General features: G+C 42.5%; 1 protein-coding gene across 6 annotated transcripts in view; it reads right to left on the reverse strand.

The window, feature by feature from the left end:
* Positions 1 to 22,132, reverse strand: part of FYN (FYN proto-oncogene, Src family tyrosine kinase) — a 200,090-nt gene that overhangs the window by 59,022 nt on the left and 118,936 nt on the right. For 5 of the 6 annotated variants that reach the window (XM_075923993.2, XM_075923991.2, XM_075923992.2 and 2 more), the window contains one exon: positions 4,054 to 4,311. In XM_075923993.2, coding sequence (XP_075780108.1) covers positions 4,054 to 4,300 — 247 coding nt within the window. In that variant the 5' untranslated portion in view covers positions 4,301 to 4,311. Of the gene's footprint in view, positions 1 to 4,053; positions 4,312 to 13,407; positions 14,029 to 22,132 lie in introns of those variants that run through there. The other variant, XM_006123219.5, reaches the window with a different exon arrangement.

Here is a 22,132-nt window from a genome sequence, read left to right on the forward strand (position 1 = left end):
ATTTATATTCTGCCTTCTTTTCTATTCCAGTGCATAAGAATTCCCAATTTCTCTTTGCCTTTTCCTTTCAGGGTCATCAATTAACCTGGACATGTTTTTGTAAAGTTATTGTAAAAGCCCTACTCTGTTTTCTCAGTTTTTAAAAAGCTGACCTTAACTCTCTCTCTCTTCCCTGCAGTTCAGTATGTTGATGATGTGTTAATTGCTAGTGAAACTGAGGAAAGATGTAAAACTGATACCTCCTATGTGTTAAAGTGTCTTGCTAATAAGGGTCACAAGGCTTCCAAAGCCAAATTGCAATTTGTAAAACAAAGAGTTCAGTACTTGGAACATTTACTTTTAGGAGATGGCCGCCAGTTAACACCTGAGCGAATCTCAAGTTTTTTTCATTCCTCACCCTTTCACCAAAGTCAGGTATACAAATTTCTGGGTACTGCAGGATATTGCAGACAATGGATTCCTAACTTTTCTGGACTCACCAGGCCCCTTACTATTCTACTCTTAATCTTAGCTCCTGACCCAGTGACCTGGTCCCCAGAATGTGAATCTGCTTTCCTTTCCCTTAAAACTCTTCTGCACAGTGGGCTTACCTAAATATAGCAAGCCTTTTACTCTGTTTTGTCATGAACAGGATGGAATTGCAGCTGGAGCTCTCTGTCAACCCCTTGGACACACACCTCGTCCAGTAGCTTATTTTTCTGCAACACTGGACTCAGTAGCCCGTGGGTTCCCACTTTGTCTGAAGGCTGTTGCAGCTACTGCTGAATTACTTTAAAAAGGCCCAACCTGTCACATTAGGCCACAGCATTATCTTACAGGTCCCTCATGCTGTCTCTGCTCTCTTACAGTGATACCGTACCCAGCACCTATCTGTTCAGAGACAAACCCTGTATGAGAATGTTATCCTCTCTTCCCCAAATGTGGTAATTCAAAGATGTAATGTACTTAACCCAGCTACTTTTTCTCCTTTACCCTCTAATGGTAAAGCACATACCCATAACTGTGAAGAATTGCTTGAACACTGTGTAAAACCTCCCCAAAGATTTGTCTGATCAACAGCTGGAAAATGCAAATCTTGTATTGTATACTGATGGCTCATATAAAAGAAATTCAGTTGGTAAACTAAAGGCTGGATATGCAGTGGTCTCAGATAATAATGTTTTAGAGGCCTTGTCTCTTCCAGGAACCAAAATCAGCTCAGGCTGCTGAGCTCATCGCTTTAATTCGTGCTTGCCTTTTAGCGTCCGGACAGTCTGCTGCCATTTATACTGATTCAAAGTATGCTTTCTCTGTCTGTCATGCCACAGGACAAATTTGGAAACAACGAGGTTTCCTTACCTCTTCTGGCTCTGCTATCTCTCATGGTCCCCTTATCTCCCAACTCCTTGATGCTATTCAGCTACCTACATCCCTTTCTATTACCCATTGCCCGGCCCACACAGGTGCCACTGATCCTGTTTCTCTGGGTAATGGGAATGCTGATGCAGCGGCCAGACGTGCAGCAGCACATGGACCTCTGGCTCCCTTTCAGATTCTGGTCTCTCTTTCCCTCCCTGTTTCTTTGCAGGACCTGATAGAACTACAGCAAGCTGCTCAACCTGCAGAGAAAAACCTTTGGGAGAAAGCAGGCTGCTCCTTATCCCCAGCTGGGATAATGGGTGCACCTGATGGCTGCCCAGTCGCCCCAAAAATCTCTCACACGGCAGCTTGCTCAGGTGTCTCATCAAATGACACACATGAGCAAAAGGGGGGTGGCCTCACAAATCCCAAAACAATGGTACGCCCCAGGCATGCACCTAGAAGCTGTCTCAAGAATATCTAATTCATGTGTGATTTGTAAGCAGTTTAATGTTGCAGGAGGCCCACAGGCTAGCAGCCACACAGAAAGAAGAAATCTAGACATAAAATGACGGTTAGGAGAGCTTGCACCTGCAGGTAAAGGAAGCCCTCCCAGCACCTACTGATGTGCCGTGCCACAACATCCAACCAGGCGACTACGTGTTCGTGAAGGAACATAGCAGAAAGAATTCCCTGACAGCCCGGTGGGAAGGACCGTTCCAATTGCTGCTCATCACCCACACAGCAGTAAAGGTGAAGGAGCGCCCCTCGTGGATCCACGCAAGTCATGTATGCCGAACTGCAGATCCAACAGAGCTGATTGACCCCGTCACCCAGGACCCCTCCCTGGAGGAATCACCTGAGGACGAGGTTCAGCGGACCGAGGCGGCAAACTTTCAAACCAGACTGTTACCAAACCGGCCTCCACCAGGAGCTTCGAGGTACAACCTGAGAGGTAGGACTGTGCCAGCAAAGACCTCCAGGTGAGCCTGGTGCCCCATAGCTCTCACAAAGGGGAATCCATTCCAGTACTGAGTGAACTAAGAGACTACGAAATCTCGAAGAGTGCCTGCAGAGGCAAGCCAAACAATACTAACTGATTAAGTTTAGTTAAAAGACTGCTTTGCTAGTTGCTAGATAATTACTATATTATTATTATCCTTTCTACTTTAGAGACTTAAGATACTATAATAAGATGGGGATTGTTTTCCTTCTTTTAGTAGTCAGAATAGCCTTAGTATATAACTTTCCCCACCCTTATTGGGAAGCCCTGCAAAAGGTTGTGTCCCTCACCAATACAAGTGATACAAGTGACTGTTGGATATGTGAACAGCTTATAGAAGGCTCTGAAGGCCTTTTACCATTACAGTTTATCCCAACTCCTGCCTCCCTGTGGACCAGACCCCTAAAATTCAGATCTACTGGTAGTCAGTACTCTACAGGAGAGCGGGAGTGGGTAGATGCCCAGAATGATAACACTGTGCCAGAAGTACATAGTCATGGGGGGGAACAGGCAGATTTGGCATAAAAATCTGATTGCCTCAGGGATTCCCCTTACTCAAGCATTACATCCATCAGGGAATGCTTCCCTTATGTTTCCCTTATGTTTTAAAAGCAATATTGGCACTGGTAAAGATCTGGGGGTGAATGGTCAGTGGATCATTTACCCAACTGATAAAGAAAACCTCCCTCTAAGATAAGAATTCATCCCAGCAAAAGAAGAATACTTAAGAATGTCTAGAATAACTTTGAGTAATACTCCAATAGGAGTATTAAAGGGGGGAATTGTGGGAGAAAAATCAAATAACTCCAATTGTGTCTAAAGGGGGGAACTGTGCAGAAATCATAACTTTCTAAAAGAAAACTGCTGTAAGGGTTAAAAGTTTTCCAGACCTCTCTCCCTGTAACAGAGAGAAATCAAATTAGCTCTAATCAAGACCCTTACAATGCCTCCCATCTCAAGTTCATGGAGACTCCTAGTCTGTCACAATTTGTCATGTAAACCCTTATCTTTGTCACAGTTTGCCTTGTAGACTCCTCCACTCAAGTTCTCATGTGGCTTTGTGTACTGTAAAAACTTACTTCTAGCACTCCTGGGGTGAACAGAAGTCTCAAAGTACTTCTGCTGAGACTTTGATATGTTAAAGAAGAACAATCCACAACTGAGCTGTCTAAGCATTCTGTATAAAGGATACCTGAATCTGTCTGTCAGGGCTGCTGCTTCACTCTTGGAAGTGACAGCCTGCATGCATGCATCATAAAGTTTTCTCTTTTAGGTTTCTTTCCTGCCTCACTGATTTGACCTCCGGCCTCGAACCCTTCTGGGGTCTCTGTACCCCAGGGGAGCGAGATTTCCCCCTCAATAGTCCTTTCATTGTGATACCATGCAATGATGTATAAGTAAGAGGGTTCAGCTGGGTTTGTCATTACTATAGGTAATTAGGTTACCCCATTGCTTACAATTAGCAAGTACTATATGTTAGTAGTAACATGGTTGAAATTATGGTTATTCTACTCAGCAACTTCAAAGCTTAGTGAAGTTTATTTTAATGATTACATTTCAGGGGTGACTTTTCCAAAGTCCTTTCCCTAAGTCAATAAGCTTCTTTAGAGCTCAGAGACGTCTCTGAAATTAGATGTACTTTATACCAAATAGATATATTTTTAAACAATGCACTAAAATATACCATGAAATAAGCTCGTGTCAGGACCTACCTGTTCCTCCTCTTGTACGCAAAGTTCCAGTATGAGAAGAGGAATTGACACCACCAAAGACAGTCAGTCCCTGGCCTCCTGTTGCGTGGAAGTTGTTGTAGTTTGGAATTGAAGTTACACCAAAGCTTGGGTAGTGCTGTGGAGTGGGATCTGTGCCATAGCGATACCCTGAACTCTGAGTTAAACTGCCATCCCTCTCGTCTGTCAGTTTTGTTGCTTCTTTATCCTTGCATTGCACACAGCCCATTATCTAAAATCCTACAACAAAGAAAGACAAAAAGTGCTTATAGCAGTGATGTATTTCATAGGCACTAGAAGCTAAGTTAGGCTTGCCACTTGTGAGCAAAAGATCAATTTTTGTTGATAAATCTATATTTACTTAAATCTAGATTTATGCATCTAAAAAGTGGTTTATTTTAAAAAGAGCTGAGAACCTACTGACTTCACATGGAGGTAAGGCAATACTGATGACATTATGCAACAGACAAACATAACGAAACAGGGTAAAAATAATGGAGGAGACATTACGCAACCAAACACTAGAGCTATGGAAGAGAGAACTGGGAACAGAAGAAGCTGAAAAACAAAACTTTTCTGAGTTCAAATCTGTCCGGACCTCCGGGGTACGTATTATGGCAGCTAACTCAAGGTGTAGTCTAAGCTATCCCTGGCTACACTTCTTATTTTTAATGCACCAGCTTGAACTGAGCAAGTGTCTCTGCCTGTTTGCACTGCGAAGTAGTCTCGTTTCTCGTAACTGCAATGTAGACAGACTCAACAGAGTGGTTGGAGAGGGGGCTGGAGAGAGCTGGTTATGATTCCCCAATTCTGAAGAAGTGGGCTGTGCCCACGAAAGCTCATGATTCCATCACATCTTTTGTTAGTCTATAAAGTGCTACCAGACCATTTGCTTGTTTTTTTGTTTGTTTGTTTTTTTTTAAGTGCAGTTAGGGCTGCTTATGTAGTGTAAATTGGCCTCATCCAACTTGAGAAATGCATCCATATTTCAAATTAGTGTCATACTGCTCTTTAGCATCCTGAAAATGCTTCTTCCTTTAAAAACATGGGAACACATGCAGCTGCGTAAGGACAAGTCACTTAATTTCTTTCTTTCCCCAACTGCATATAGAACCACCATTATCTACTATATGTTTGAGAGAGTTTGTTTGTGAAAAAGCGAGTGAGTTTGTCTGTCTGTTCAAGAGCTAGGACCACTAAATTTGGCATGCAGCTTTCTTTTACCATAACTTAAAGCAAGGTCAGGGCTTGGTTGTGTGCGAGGGAGGAAAGGCTGAAGCTCCCCCCAGATGCATATGGAGGCGCATAAAACCATACAGAAAAGACACAATCACTAGGCAGGTGAAAGGGGCTGGCTGGGGGGTGTGCTGCCCCCTCCCGATTCAGGCCTGCCCAGCCCCAAGTCTCCCACCCTTAGGCTCTCTTTAGGGAGGGCAGGGGGGCTGCAGCCCTCCCCCAGTTGTATGGAAACATTACTGGCTGTTCCCCTTTGTCAGGGAGTGAGGGGAAAGTGCACAGTTGGCTGCATTCCTCACTCTGGATGGGGAGTTCAGAGGGAAGACAAACCTGGACCTGCCCTAGCCAGGACACCTGCACCCCTCCCCCAGCTGAGCTTGCTGGAGCTGGAGCAGCCATGGAAAGGCACTTCCCATCTGGCCCCATGCTTCTGTGATGACAGACGGCCCAGGGGCAGCCTGCATCCTGAACCCCTCATCCCCAGCCTCACTCCAGATCAGTGACTTAAATGAAGAAAATCTAAAATTAATTGATTTAAAGACCCTAGTAATGCCAGGTAAAATATAAATCTCATTCAAAGCTTAATATTTCATTGGAAAATTACATTTTCTTAATTCTCTGGAAAGTCTCTCTACAAATTGTAAATAAATAAGAAAATAGGTTTTATTGCAGAAAAAAGCTCTTGTGGGCACTCTATATACATGCTGCCATCATGCAACTTTAAAGACGGAAGTAAGGTACAGTCTCTATAAAAAAGCAACACAACAGGAATCATGCACATCTAGCTTTGCAGTTATGAGGATTTGGCCTCTAATGCAGAAGGCGAACAATACAAACCTTAACTAATGAATTGTGCCAGTGTGAGTGAAATTCCTAATCATGCACAGCTCCACAATGAATAGGAAAATGCAAAAATGCTCTATAAAAGTGCAAAGTATTAAGAAACTGGAAAATCTCTCAAGAGATAAAAGAGCAGAACAAAATTTTTCATTTGGAAACTTTCTGTCATGAAGGATTTATTATTTTATAAGAAGTAACATTTTCAAGGACATTTTTATAAAAAAATAGGCTCTGACAAGAGAAAGGAAATCCTTCCTTTCCCTCCTCCTCTTCCCACTTTGGCACTGAAAAAGGTAGCAGGGCAGAAAAGACGGAAAAAAGAGAAGGAGTACACCCCAAGAACTTCATAACAAGAAATAAAATTTAGCTGAAAAAGGCTCTCTCCCAGCAAATTAAAAAAAAATAATCTATGAAGATAATTAAAAAAAAAAAATCTATTGTCTTTTTGCCCAGCTCTACTAAATATACATAAATCTCAACTGGTATAAACTGAAATACAGGTTGAACTTCTCTAATTTGGCACTCTCTAGTTTGGCAACATCCGTGGTCTGGCATGTTTTAGTTAGCTGGATGTCCACTTATCATGGGCATGGCCAATTTCCCACAGTCCCATAAAGTTTATTTAACAGCCACCAGTCCTGGCTCTCAGTGTTCTGTGCTGTTACTTAGCTTTAATTTACCCCTAAATGTCTTTTAAGAGCCAAGTAAGAAGTGGAAGTGTTGGTAATGCTAGACAACACTGACCTCCTGTGGTTCAGGAAATTCTCTGGTTCTGCACTGGTCAGGCCCTAAGGGTGCCAGACTAGAGAGGTTCAACCTGTAGGTCTACTGAAGTCTGTTACTATGTGCATTAATTTATAGCAGCAGATGATCTGGCCCCACATATTTGGTTGACATGTTCAGTCAGTCAATGAGAGGAAGTTAAAATTACAAATGCCTCAAAAGTAAAATTATTCAAGTGAATAATTCTAAAGGAGTGAATAAATTAGAAAATCATAACCTCAATGAATACATTTGCAGACCTTGAAGAAAAATACCTTTGCATTTTAATCATAAATATTAACAGAGGATTACTAAACTGAGTTCTTTCTCCAGATCTGCGCCAGTGGCTTTTAGTGTATTTGCCCCCATTCTCTTTTCTTGTTGGCGTGCAACTTGTGAGTCAGAGTTGGGTGCAGAATGAAGAAAGGTCTGATGAAGAGGGCTTTTTCTTTCATTTGTCCTTTTCAACTCCGTCTAGACTGCTCAAGTATAAAGACTGCATGATTGTAGTATCTTGTAAAGTGACACAGAGGGTGTAACATACATGCGCCTTTTCAAGCCAAATCTTTGAAAAGTTGTCCATTCCTGGCTCAAAGAAACTAACTAGGCAACAAATTATATCATGCATAGTTACATCTGGGAGACTACACAAACACATTGCTGGAAATGAATCAAGATCTCTCTGGGGTTTTCACAGATAATAAATACCTCTATTCAATATCACTGCTCTAGTTATATCAATGACCAGACTGCAAGAACTGATCTACATTACCACAGAACTGATCCACCAAATGTCAGGATTTACAGTTTTGTAAGGTTGGAAACATGTTCATTAACAACAGACCACAGATGACCAAATAAAATCTGGAATGAATTGACACCAAACTCTCAGGAGATCAACATACCACATTGTTCATCCAACATACTGCAACTTCTGGTAAATGAACAAGTTTCTGTTAGGAAATGCAGTATTTTTCGCACATACAATGTACTGGGTCATGCGGCAATTTGTCATTAGTGTTACTACCAAAGCAAATAAATGGCTTAATTATGGTTAAATTTTCAAATGCAAACAAGTTACATGTGTTTCTGGTTTGTTTTGGTATGTACAATTTCATGAGGAATATAAAAAGTTTGAACGTTTTATGAGACTTCCGTAGTGACGACTGAAAATATCTCCTGTAGGACTCGCCTCTTTCTTGTCCATGTGAACTATCTGGAATCTGGTAATTCCATTGCAGGATACTTGGTGTTAGTCTAGACAAAGAAAGGGTTTCTTTGCAAGTGGCAGAAACATTCTTCTTGCATAAAAATACAAAACCAATTCTGTCATTATTATTTATACTATTGTAGCACCTTAAACTTCATTACTTTTGATTAGTAACTAAATAGTCTCATATTCTTTTATCTATTAAAATGATACTACTCTACTTTTTCTTGAAGATTACTGATTTAATTATTCTAGAGAGAAGCTGAGACTAAAGAATAACAAAACCACCTACACTAGGGCGTTCAAAATTAAATTATCTATTCACAAATTCCTGCTTCACTAAGTCAGGTTTTGTTTCAATATTTAGCTCTTTCTCAAAGCTCTTTCCCTGACACTCCTTAGATTATTTTCATGGAAGATAGAGATGTAATCATGAATATGCATTATAATTTTAGAACTTTAACAAGCAAAGCATTTTTGAGAGCAGGGGGAGGTTATTCACGCACTTTGCTATCAGCATTTCATTTTTATTGAAAAAAAGAAAAATGGTTTTACAACAGGCTACAAACATTGAAAACATTAATGGTAACAAAAATATTTGTGTAAGCTCTTATGCTTGCTTTCCTCCCACTCTCTGCAGCCATACTAATTGTTTCCTGTTGGAAGAAAGAAGAGCAGCCAAATGAGCTGAATCTGACTTAAGCCAGCTTCTTGGCATGCTATAAAGTTTTGAACAGAACAGTCAAAAAGCAGGTCAGTGTTATGCACAATTACATATCTTAGTTAATATCTACATGCAGTCTCTGTTTCATGTACATTAAACTAAAGAATACATTTAGACTTGGAAGCATTTGATTTTTTTGGTAAATGTCAAACACTAATTTCACTGTACTTATTTATACACATTGACGACAATATTTCCAATCAATAATTGTTGAAATTTACAGACAGGCAAAGAAAAATGCTGCTTGAGAACTTTTTAGAGTTTGACTTGAGGCTAAAGTTGTCTCACCTAGATTTTTAAATATTCAAAGTTGCAGGAAAAATGAATTAAATATTGAAAATTATTATTAAAACATTGCTATTATCCATTGAAATAACAAAAATTTAATTTCACCAAATCTAAATCTGTTCCACATATATGTTTATACCAGAAGTATTTTGAGGTCATGGATATGAGGTTGAAGTGCTTCTAATCACACTAACTCTGATTTAGGAAAACATCCCTATTCAGGACATCATTCACACACATATTTAATTTCAGTGAAGTCACCAAAACTTAAGTATATGCTAAAAGTGAAGCACATGCTTTCCACTATCAAAATTACTTCTCAGTGTTTATGTTTTGAAACTTCACTATAGGGAGCTTCTGCTATTTTAATGGTAGTAGCAGTTACTACTATACCCTATCTGTATTTCATAGAAGATTAAGATTGGAAGAGATCCCCGGAGGTCATCTAGTCCAACCCCCTAGTCCAATCCTGTGCTCAAAGCAGGACCAAACCCAGCTAAATCAATCCAGCCAGGGCTTTTTAAAGTCTGGCCTTAAAAACCTCTACAGATGGAGATTCCACCACCTTCCTACGCAACCCATTCCAGTGTTTCACTAGGTACACCAACTGAGATGTACATGTTAGGTTCCATGATAGGGGCAGAAGCCCCATTTCTTCAAGGGACAGCTACTAGTCAACTCCTTACTAGGAAGGGACAGAGCTTTGGGATGTGATCATATAGTCCAATACTACAGGGCTACGTCTACACTGGCCCCTTTTCCGGAAGGGGCATGTTAATTTCAGCCATCGTAGTAGGGAAATGCACGGGGGATTTAAATATCCCCTGCGGCATTTAAATAAAAATGTCCGCCGCTTTTTTCCGGCTTTTAGAAAAGCTGGAAAAAAGCGGCGGACATTTTTATTTAAATGCCGCGGGGGATATTTAAATCCCCCGCGCATTTCCCTACTACGATGGCTGAAATTAACATGCCCCTTCCGGAAAAGGGGCCAGTGTAGACGAGCCCCAACTGTTCCATTGGTCCCTGTTCAGTCAAACTAGAAACCCTCTAGTTTCTGAAGCATGTAGAAAATCTGAACATTTCTGTAATATTTTTCACTATGGCACAAAGGGGTCTTAAAGGAGAAGTTCAATACTTCTTGCTTCTCAAACTAAACTGAAGCTGACAAACCATAGCCTAACTATGCCCATACTAAAAGTCATCAGAAATATTTGGAGTGGACATTTACCACAAATGTATTTCTTTAGGCTATTAATGACTGTAAGAAGAGTTGTACAGCCTTCTATTGCCAATCTAAAAATTTGCTATTCTTAAAATGCAGCTTTCGTTAGAACTGAGTAAGTACTAGATTTAGGAAGAGAAGATGCAGCTCACAGAGCTATTGATGCCATGCCCCTTATCCTCAAATCTATTGTCGTGATGATAAATCGCTGCAGCTCCAAACTGAACCTGTTCACTGGGACAAAGACAATGAGATGCAGCAGGGACTTATTCTTCCTCTCTCTCTCTCTTTTGGCAACTAGAGTTGACCACAAGGTAAATTCCTTGGAGAATTTTTCCTTGAGTGGAGAAGGTGAAAAGTCCAGAGGAAGTAAATGGCTAACATAACTGCTTCTTCATAACTTTTAGAGGTTGGTTGGAAATTACTAGCAGTCAAGCTAGAGAAAGGAGTCTCCGGTTTCACTGAATGGCAATAGGAATAATGAAAACCTGGGCTTTTACTCAGTTAATATGATAAATGTTCTCATTAACTTTGCCAAAGGGAAGCACCCAAACACTTTCCCTTGATATTTTCCATTTTGCTGAAAGCATCCCAGATGGCATCATTCTGTAACATCAAGGATACTACACTGAATGAATTAATAGTAGACTTCAAAGGCTAGATCTATATTGGAAATGTTTGGTGATGAAAGTGCAGTAGACATGCAAAAGTTGCCAAAACTGAACACTCACCAAACCTATTTTTCTGCCACCCTTTCTCAACATATGGTCGCATTGTTAGCTCTCCTGTTGACAGAAAAAGCAAAGCAATGTGGGTAAGCATCCCACAATGCCTTGCATCACCTTCAGTCGCTAAGCCTTGTAGGAATGCGCACCATAGTGCTAGACATTTTGGGAACATGAAACGCATCTTGTCAATCATCTCTTTGCTTTCTAGCCCTTCGGGGACTTCCGGCTTACTTTCTTGCCACTTGAATGACAGTCCTTGTTGTGCAGCAGCATCATGCGTCCCAGACTTCTCTCCCACATTGTGTTCAATGTGCTTAGAACATCAAGCATTGCAGTAGAGCTATTTATACCCTTAATAGCAGAGGACGAAGACTCTGATGTAGACGACAATGTAAGTGAGAGAGACAGCAGTGAAGTGGCATTGTATTGCCACAGAGCAGCTGTGCACAGTATAGTGTGGCTTTTGGGTTACGGAAACCAACATTGAGTGGTGGTATCACATTTTCATGCAGGTATGGGATGAAGAGCAGTGGCTACAGAACCTTCCAATATATAAAGCAACCTTTCTGGAGCTGCATGCTGAGCAGGCTCCCGAACTGCAGTGCAAGAACACCCAAATGAGAGCTACGCTCTCCATAGAGCGCCATGTTCCAATTGCTTTGTAGAAACTGGTGACTCCCAATTGCTGCCATTCAGGTGCAAATCAGTTTGGAGTGGGGAAGTCTATACCGAGACAGCACTCATGCAAGTGAGCAGGGCAATAAATCACATTTTGCTGGATAGGACTGTGGGTGACAAAGCCTGGCTTTGCTGACATCAGCTTTCCAAACTGTTGTGGGCAGTTGATGACACACATATCTCCATTATAGCACCACCCTACATTACCTCAGAGTACATCAATCAGAAGGGATACTTCTCCAAGGTGCTTCAGGCATTTGTGGATCACTGTGGATATTTCACAGATATAAATGCAGGGTGATCTGGAAAGGTACATGATACATGCATCTTCAGGAACTGTGGCCTGTACAGAAAGCTGCAGGCTGGGACTTTCTTTCTAGACCAGAAAATTCCAGTGGGGCATGTGAAAATGCCCATTGTGACTCGGCTCCCCTCTTAGAGTCCTGACTCATGAAGCCTTATATATGGCACCTGGACAGCAGTAAGGAGTGGTTCAACAACAAGCTAAGCCAATGCTACAATGTTGTTGCATGTGCCTTTGGCAGACAAAGGGAGATGGAGGTGTCTCTATGGCAGGCTGGACCTTTTGGAGGATCATGGGGGCCGCATGCTGTTGCTTACATAATTTGTGTGATAGCAAGGGTGAAGTGTTTGCCTGTGGATAGAACAATGAGACACACTGCCTGGACGCACAGTTTGAACAGCCAGACACTCATGTTGTCAGAGGAGCCCACAGGGTGGCCATCAATATCAGGGAGACTCTGAGGAACCATTCTGACAATGAGAGGCACTGACATTTCTCTGTGTTGGGATTGATTCCTTACCTCAGCCCACTGCTCATCCTAAGTGAGGCATTTCCATGAAACTAAGGCTTCCACTGGGGACAAAGTGATTGGTGTAGATTATGTCATATAAAATAAACTCATGGAAACCAGCATCACATTTATCTTTATTGATGTCTTTCAATCAAGATGCTGCGGTGGTAATGGATAGTAAAGTTTATTGGAAGACTTCACAGTGGTGTTAACAAAGTTGTCAAAGCCACAGCTGCTTTGATGGAGCGTGGCGCATGCTGGGAAAAAAGCATTACTTGATTAGGAAAATTAGTGTGCAGGCATAGAGGGAGGGTGGCTGGTTAAAGAATTTTGCATGTGCAGCCATGGAGGCTGATGTGTGGGCATAGATGGATGACTTCTGCCAAAAGAGCTTTGCAAATGCTGACAGGGAGGCCTTTGATTCTGTTCACGCTGCATCTTTATAAAACACTTCATCTCATTTTGGTCTTCCGTGAGCTTTAGCATGCGCTCAGCGACTTCTGTTCTGACTTGTATCTCCCTGTCACTCCTTTCCTCTCTTTTCTCCATTTGAAGCATTGAATGCAACAACACATCCTTGTCACACAAGATCCTCTCTTGTCCTTCAAGGTTTTTTCCTTAATTGATAAGGGTCAGTCTGTGGGGAAACATGCCTGACTTAACAAGGTTTGGTCTGGAAAAGAAACCATTCACAAAAGAGTGACACTACTTTTCCTGATAAAGATTGTAACATTTCACTAATATGCCCCTCTTCCCTGGCTGTACTAGAGCAACTTACTCTCCCACATGGCTGCTGCCTGCACTGCCCTGACCCCACTTGCATAGTAACTTACCCTGTGTCTCTTCCCTTGCTTCACACTCCACGTCCAGTTGCTGAGAGTCTTTACAAACACTGAGAATTGAGAACAATTCCTTGCTGCCTCGCGCACAGGTGGTCCCTGGATTGAGCCCCACTCTCTTCATCTGCTTCCATCTCTTTGTTGTTAACTTCTGTCTTCGGGATAACTCCAGTTCCTGTCTCTGTGCTATTGAAAGCATCCACATTCTCCTTGGGATTGAACATGGGTTGCCTACGCAGGACTGCTTTCAGTTCTTTATAAAAATGGTATGTTTTGGGAGTAATACCAGACTGACTATTTGCTGTCTCTGCCTTCTGGTACCTTCTGGTATGCTTGTTGGAGTTCCTTTGTCTTGGCTCTGCATTGTAGGGTGTCTCGCTCATGCCCCTTCTTGTGTGTGTTCCAGTTCCTATGGGTCACTTGCAGCTGTGAATGCACCAATTCTTCACCCCACACACTAATAAGATCCAAAAACTCTGTGGTTCTCTAGGCAGGGTGAGTGACTGAAATGACTGCCTGTCTCAGATTTCTCCAGCAGTTTTCTCTCTGTCTCTCTCTCTCATCCTCCTCCCCCAGCTTTCCCTGCCTTAAAGAGACAGTACATGGCATCTCTCAAACTTATCCAGTAGGCAGACAGCACACACATGCTCTAACTTCCCCACACACATTCTGTGCCCCCCTCCCCCCACACAATCTCTCCCTCTAGCCCTTGTCTTGCCCCTTCTGCCTGAGGCCTCACCCCTGCTGGGGGCCCAGAGATGGACCCTCATGACTTACTAAAATGCGTGGAGTGGCTCCCCTGCAAAAATTATTGCCCACTTCTGATCTCTAGTATCTTTAGCTTGCCCCACCCATTCAGTTTTCTTAGATTTACTCTGGAATTTATAGTAGTTAACAGGGCTTTTTTTTTCATCTTTAATAGGGGTTTTTTTTCCCAAAATTTTAAACCAGCATAATATGTGCAAAGTAATAACTCAACTTTCACTATTTATTTTTTTTAATTCTCAGAAGTTTTCAGAAGACCACTTTCATTTTGGTTCTATTAGTGATTCTACAGTTTACTGGACTCAGACAACAGTTGATGAAGATGCTCTACAAATATTAAATTTAACAATTTTGAACGCCATCTATTGTTTCTCAATTTTTAGAAGGCATTTTCTAAACTTATATTTATATTTTTAAAAACTGTCTGACTAGATAATGAGATTTTTAAAGATACAAAGAAAATTAAACAGATACATTGATATTTCTCAGCAAAAGGCCATATATGCCATAGTCAAAACTTGTGTAACAACAAAAAAAAAATCAGTGAAGGTGTTTAAACAAGATTCATGTGAAAAACAGGAACAATGAAAGATCAGCTGCATGTATTTGATTTTTGAAAGAGCTATCCTTTAGAGCTCCAGACCCAGGATTTACTTAGCTGTATGAGCACAAAGTTTCAGCATTTTATGATTACCTGCTTGCCTGAAGCAACTAGATGTCTGAATAGCATGAATAGGCTGATAACGAGTAACAACTCTCATCTATTAGAGGTACAGCTGGAAGATGTGGCCTAAATGAATTCCTACGACTGCATTATGCTGGCCCAAAGCAAAGGCCATTTGGCCAACTGAGTGCTCCAATTATCCCCAGTTGTCCAAAAGGATCTGCAAGAAGTTTAATATGAAGGAATTTTCTAAAATGAAGCCAAGGAATATTTTAGGCAAATGAGACACTCCTAATGCCCTGAACAAACAGAACTGGTTTCTGAGCTTCGGGGAGACAAATCCATTGCGTCATTCTTTGACACTTAAGTGCCAAAGAGAGAAAGTCCCCAGAGTAAAATGCTGGAATATTCACAGTACAAGAGAAAGTTTAGTTTGCATCATATGCCCTATAGAGGAGTATGGCCTGGCTTGACTGCCTACTATTCTTCCTTTAGGCTATGTCTAAACTACATTCCTCCTTCAAAAGAGGAACATAAATGAGGCCGATCAAAAATTCAAATGAAGTGCAGAGTTATAAATCTTATGCTTCATTTGCATAATCGCGTGAGCACCTTTTCAGGAAAAAACACTTTTTTGAAAGAACCCGTACACCTCATTTTTTCAGGAGTATGGGTTCTTTCGAAAAAGGTTTTTTTTCCCCTGAAAGAACCTCGTCTAGACTGCCGTTTCTTTTTCGAAAAACCCCTTTTCAAAAAAGCTCACGTGATTATGCAAATGAAGCACGAGACTTGTAAATCCGCACCTCATTTACATTCCTCTTTCAAAGATGTGCCCTCAATGGCCTTTCTTTGTCTCCCATGCCCGATTTTAGTTTACTCACATATTTCTGTCCCTGGTCAGCCAGCATGGGAGCCCACAGATTGGAGAGGGTGCATGTAAACAAAAGAAGGTAAGAAGGTAAGGGACAAAATGCTACTGGACTGGGCCTCTCCGCCAGAGCAATCGATAGCAGATATGTTCACAAATGCAGAATGGTGGCAACTAAATCAAAGAAGGAAAGATTTAGATGACAGTCTGAGAAACAGTATGATTCTTCCTAATGTTGATATTCAGGAAAGCACCTCTCAGATCCCTGCATTGCTTTAATGTAAAAATCCATAGGCAAGAGAGGAACAGGAAAGTCAGTGTTCCATCTGGGCAGTTGTGGCAAAAACTGACTTCACTTGCTGTGCTTGTTTAAGGAACAGTTGTTGTGGTGGAACTGGCCTGTTGCCCAAGGGTTGGAGGTCACCTGGCAAATTCACAAGAAAACACATTAGCACAAAGCTTCTGTTTGAGCAGGCGTAATCAAAAATTCCCCAATGCAACAAGTGAAAGAAGAGGAGGCTCACCCTCCAAAGTCCAACAAAAGACCACTTTGCCACTCTTTCTAGTTTCTGTAGTGTTTCCTTGCCAGATGAGTTTGTGAATGTTATGGCCTCATCTTTTTTAGAAACAGGGAATTCTTTTTCATTCTCTAAAGCATGCCAATTTTAGTCAAAAATGCAGTATCTTAAAGAAACAGTAACTGCAATTGAACCTTGTAGATCATTCTGGGTCATTGTAGTTTTACTTGATTTATTATAAGCACGCATCATTGAAATCCACAGCTCAGAAGGTATGTAAGTTAGACATGTTCTGCTGAATAATTCAGAATCTAAGCTTATAAATTGTATTTTTTCCTTAAAGAAAAGAGGATGTATGCAAAGCTATCCAGGTAAATAAAGCCTTCGGTCTTTAAATGAGTGCACAGTGCACTCTCTCAGTGCAAGGCAGATAGTCTAGAGATGAGAATTTATTTTTTTTATTTTAATGAGTTAATTTTAAAGCCTTATTTAAGGGTTAACACCAATAACTAAGCAAAGTGAACATAATGCTTATTACATACTTTAATTTAAACAATGAATAGAACTGTGGGTGAAATTTTGGTTCTGAGTGTGAAGTTACATTCTATCTATACCCAGCTGTCTGTGCCACTCTGAATGCGGGACTTAAGAAGGTCTACAGGAGCATTTTAAGACACTGATTCTAAGGACTTGTCCACACTTGAAATGCTACAGAAGAACAGCTGTACTGCAGTGGTGCTATTGTGTAGGCTCTATGTATGCCACTGGAAGGGTTTTTACCAAGGCAGATGACCATTTTGCGGGGCCCAGGGCAGCCCAATTTCGTGGGGCTCCCCTTTGCCACGGCGCATGTGCGGGGCTTCTTGAAGCCCGGGGCGGCTACCCCGCTCACTCTGCCCTATATCCGCCCCTGGTTTTTATCATCAGCACAGATAATCCACAGGAAGAATTCTGTTTCAACCTAGCTCTGTCTATGCTGGTGATTAGGCTGGATTAAGTACCTCACTTGGCGATGTTGATTTTTCACACCTCTGAGTGATGTAAATCATCCTATAACCCACCCACTCAATTTTTACAGCTGCAAAAAACTGACAATTCACCTGAAAAGTTTCAGCCATTTTGTGGAGGGAGAGGGATTGTGCTACTAGGAGTGGGAGCCAGTAGGTAGGGCTGCTTCTCCTTTACTCCTTGCCAGACACTGGAGCTGAGAACTGTGCAAGAAAGTGCAACTAAGCCTGAGCTACAACTCCTTGAAGCACGGATCCCCCTTGCTCTAGAGTTCAATTATCTGAGCGAGTGAGAAAAAAGCAGTGCTCGGATTGGGTGAAAAGCAGACGGGGCATAAGAGGGATGGAGGCAGCAACCACATCAGTGAGAGGAAATGAAAAGCTGCTTCTCCTTCCTAGGCTTCTGCCTAGCTCTACTGACCCAGAAATTTTGATGCTTGAGAGCCACTTCCAGGTCACGTCTCATTGGCTGAGCAATACCGACCTAAATCTGCACAGAGCGCTGCAGTATAAACCGACCACACTTGCTAGTTTTCACTGTTGCTACTAGAAACCTAAAGGGCATCAGAAGTGACAAGAAATCAGATCAATGTAACTCTCCTGAAACCCACAAGCAGAAACAGAGGAAGTTACTGCTCAACTGCTGGTGGTAACAGAACAGACCATGTTTCCATCCTACACACTATGGAAATAATGTCAGTACAAGGTAAACCTTGTGAGGTACCATTTAAAAACCTCAATTTTCTGATCAATAATATGGCACAATACATGTATCAGCATTATATGTCAAGTTATAAACATAAGCTGAGAACATGACTAAAAGTGTGTTTTCCAGATAAGTCTGAGAAATGGCTAAATGGTTCCTCAAAGACAAAGGGCAAGCTGATGCCTCAGCCAGGTGTAACCAAGGCTGATGGACCATTACCTGCTAAGTGGACATTTTGTGGCAGAAAAGAATTAAAAAAAAATCTATATTTTAGCAAAGAAAGCACAGAGATCTCCTTCTACACACAATGATTGTCACCTTGCTCCCAGCTAGAAATGCTTCTCAAAGGGGGAGGACAGTACTATAAAATAAGGGCTGGAGACCCCAACACATCCTTCCTTCTCTCCTTGCCCATCACATGAATTGTACTGACAAAGACAAGGAAAGCAGCCATTAGTCTCTTGTAGAGGGGTCCTAACCTGAGAGCTTGGTCGGTAACCTGCTGGAATGTATGGGTAAGACAACAAATTCTACTGGATTCAAAGCAAAGTTAATTTAGGTGCCTGTTGGTGTTTTATATTTATTTTTCTTGTAATTATTTCTGGCTTTTATATCTCATGCCCTGTACTCACTAAAATCTGTCTTTGGAGTAAATACTCTTGTTTTATTGTTTCCTCTAATCTGGTGTGTTTAAGTTGAAGAGTCTGGATTTTGAGTCCCAAGTTGTGTGCATATTATTGCCTTCAAGGAACAATGGACTTCATATATGAACTGTCCAGGACATAGATTTCCAGTGTGAAAATCTGGGACTGGGAGTGTGTTGGAGTCACCCTGTGGTAATCTTTATAGCTAGTAAGAGCTATGGCGTAGCTGGCTACAGACATACACATAGCTGGCAATGACATACATGATGGAGGTTCTTTCTGAGCAGTCCAGGTTGGAAGCTACAGCAGCAAAACATTGTAAAGATTATGCCTGGCAAGGGTGTCCCAGCTACTCTGTCTGGACTGAACCCTAGTAAGGCTATGTCTAGACTACAGGCTTCTTTTGGAAAAAAATGTTTTGGAAGAGATCTTTCGAAAAAACTTTTTCCAAAAGAGAGCATCCACACACAAAAGTGCAGCAATGTACTTTTTCAAAAGAGAGCATACAGACTGATTGGATGCTGTTTTGCATAAAAGGCCACCTAGAACTACTTGAGCCAGGACTTTAGGTCCCTAGTTGCTTCTGCGTGCTGGTGCCTTGCAGAGAGACACGCTTAAAGGGACCCTTCTCCCTCCCCCAGACAGCTGTTTCTCTGCTTTTGTTGCGTACTTGCCTACCTCTTCAAGGGACAGCAAAGCTCTTGCAGTGCCTGCTGTGGGTGCCCTGCTTTTTTGGATGCCACAGCTTCTCTCTTGGTGCCATGGAGCCAGAGCTGCCCCTGGGCATGTGATGTCCCCACATGGCCATACTGCAGTTTTTGCAGCACTGTGTACCAGCTGCCTTCCTAGTCCTGACCGAGCTTGATCCCGAGCTCATTTTGGGGACCCTCTCCCTGGGTACAGGAGCTACACTCTGGCAACTGCAACCTACTGTGGAGAGGTGTTTCTGGAGGCTGAACACCAGTTCGGACTGGTGGGACCAGCTGGTCATGGAGTGATAGGATGGCCAGCAGTGTCTCCAAAACTTCTGCATACAGAAGGCCACCTTTTTGGAGATATGTGCCTGGCTCGCCCTTGCCCTCTGGAAATGCGACTCCCACCTGCAGCCCGCCGCCCCCTTGGAGAAACAGGTTGCAATCACCCTCTCAAAGCTTGCCACCCCCCGACATCTACCAATCAGTGGGCAACCAGTTTGGCGTGGGGAAGTCCACTGTTAGGGCTCTCCTCATGGAGGTAAGGCACTCTGGGGCTGCAGTCCCTGCAGAGGAGGTGGGGAGGGAGAAGTCCTGGTTAGAAGATGGATTTTGTCTTTTTACCCAGACATTGCTCCTTCCACCCATTTAGTCCTGGATTTACTTGGTGTCTGATCAAATTTTTTAAAGCCCTGTTTATGAGCCTTTGGATAAATATGCAAGAGGTTCTTGGGGTGAGCTTTAGGAGCCCAAAATTAGTTTTGTGTATTTCACGGATCAGTGGGAGTTGTGTGCCATATCCTGGCCTAATTAGAGAATATAAGTGTTATAGCCCCCAGCTACAGAGCTTGGCTCTTTAAATTGTAAAGATTTCTGGTTTGTCAGCCAAGATGGTGGCTATTCCATTTGCAGGGGTGACAGCACACAAACTTGAGAAAGTGGGATTTGGAGTCACTTAAAGGCAGTAAACAGCATCTCCTCTCTGACATTGGTTGGATATAAATGCTTAGAAACGGCACTTTAGATATAACCTGGTGGGTGCAGACACCATTTGCAAAGTGAAGAAAATACCTGTGAAGATCAAGCTAACTGAACGGAATCAAGGATGGCTGCTCAACCCAACTCGCAAGGCTATCAAGTCAGGCCACAAAGAGCTCTGGCTCTCCAACTGTCCAAAGATGACAGCTGATCCTTGTTGGGGAAAGTATGCTAACAAGACTATAAAAAACCACATTCCTCAAGGTACAAGTGAACAACTGTAATAGTGTACTGTCCTTCCAAGATCTATCTTCAAGACTGGATAGTCTTCTGAAGTTGACAAACAAGGCTTCCTGGGTGGTGATGTATATCAGCACTAATAACGGCTTCAAAGGACACCTTGTGGATTATAGACTAAGTAATCTCCTCAAAATCTTTCCTTTCCCACAATGAACTGGCTAGGTAAGTGGTGTAGGGTAAAAAAAGGCTTTTGTTCACTGGAACAATGGCCCAACTTCTTTGGCAGTGATCCCCAACCTTTTTAAGCCCAAGATCATTTTCTGAAGTTTAAGGGCAACCTAAGATCTATCATGCTCCTTCCCTGAGATGCTGCCACCAGCACTGCTTACTGGCAGCTGAATAGAGCCTGTGTGTGGGCCCACCAGCCGAACGGGATTCTGGACCAACAGAGGAGCACCTGGACACAGGGTTGGTTACTGAGTGGAGTCCTGTGGAGCAGACTAGTGCTTCCATGTGCAGAGTCAGTGGCCGAGTGGGACCATGGGCAAGCAGCAGAGCCCCCAGCCAGGATCCTGGGGCTAGCAGCAAAATCTGCTGGGTGGTACTTACTGTGGATGGCGGCACGGTGAGGCTATGGCAGGCTCTCTGCCTGCCCAGCCCCATGCTGCTCCCAGAAGAAGCAACAGGCCCTTGTGGTGGGAGACATGTGGCTCTTCATGCTGCCCCTATCTGCTGGCATTGCCCCTTAGCTCCCATTGGGCACAGTTTCCCGTTTCTGGCCAATGGGAACTGCAGGAGCTGGTGTCTGCAGGCAAGAGCAATGCACTGGGACTCCTGCTCCCCCCCCTTCCTCCATACATGTGGGGCCACAATGACTACTCCCAAGAATGGCCAGAGGTGTGAGGCCAGGGCTAGTTGATCACAATCCATTGCAGGGCCCCCAGGGTCAACCAGTAGATTGTAATCGACTGGCTGATGACCACTGTTCTATGCAGAAGGGCTTGTAGAGCTGGGAAGGCCTCCAACTCAGTAGAATGGGAACCAATCTTCTAGGGGACAGGCACTAGATTACTATCATGCCCTCCTGACTAAAAGCCAAAAGATGAAAAGAGAACAAATGAGTGTTTGTTTATCACAAAATGAATAAAGGCACCCAGGGATGAAATGAGAAGAAATTATTTAATTGCTGGTACACCAATACTAAGAGCCTGGGTAACACACAAGAGGAATTGTAACTGCTCATTTATGAACATAAATCCAACCTAGTTGATAACTGAAATCTAGCGGGAAGATTCATTGATTTTGAAAAGATCAAGAAGGGAAAAGGGGAGGGAAAGTGGCACTCTGTCAAAAATGCTAGTGACAAGTTGGAACCAAATGATCTTTTGCATCTGGAAAAAAGCCAGACAATGTATATTCATGTATACTCCAGTCATCTGAAGTTACCGTTGGATTGGAGACAGCGGTTACTCAAATTAAACATTTTAAAATCAGCAAATCTGAATAATTTGCATCCAAGAGTTTGAGGAGAGCTGACTGAAGAGCTCTCTAGATTGTAAATGTCAATTTTCTGTAAGCATTGGAACCCTAAGGAAATTCCAGAGGACAGGAAGAAAGTTTACTCTTGTGCCATTTTT

The sequence above is a fragment of the Pelodiscus sinensis genome, chromosome 3 (assembly GCF_052426305.1).
Source record: "Pelodiscus sinensis isolate ZL-2025 chromosome 3, ASM5242630v1, whole genome shotgun sequence".
Taxonomy (NCBI): domain Eukaryota; kingdom Metazoa; phylum Chordata; order Testudines; family Trionychidae; genus Pelodiscus; species Pelodiscus sinensis.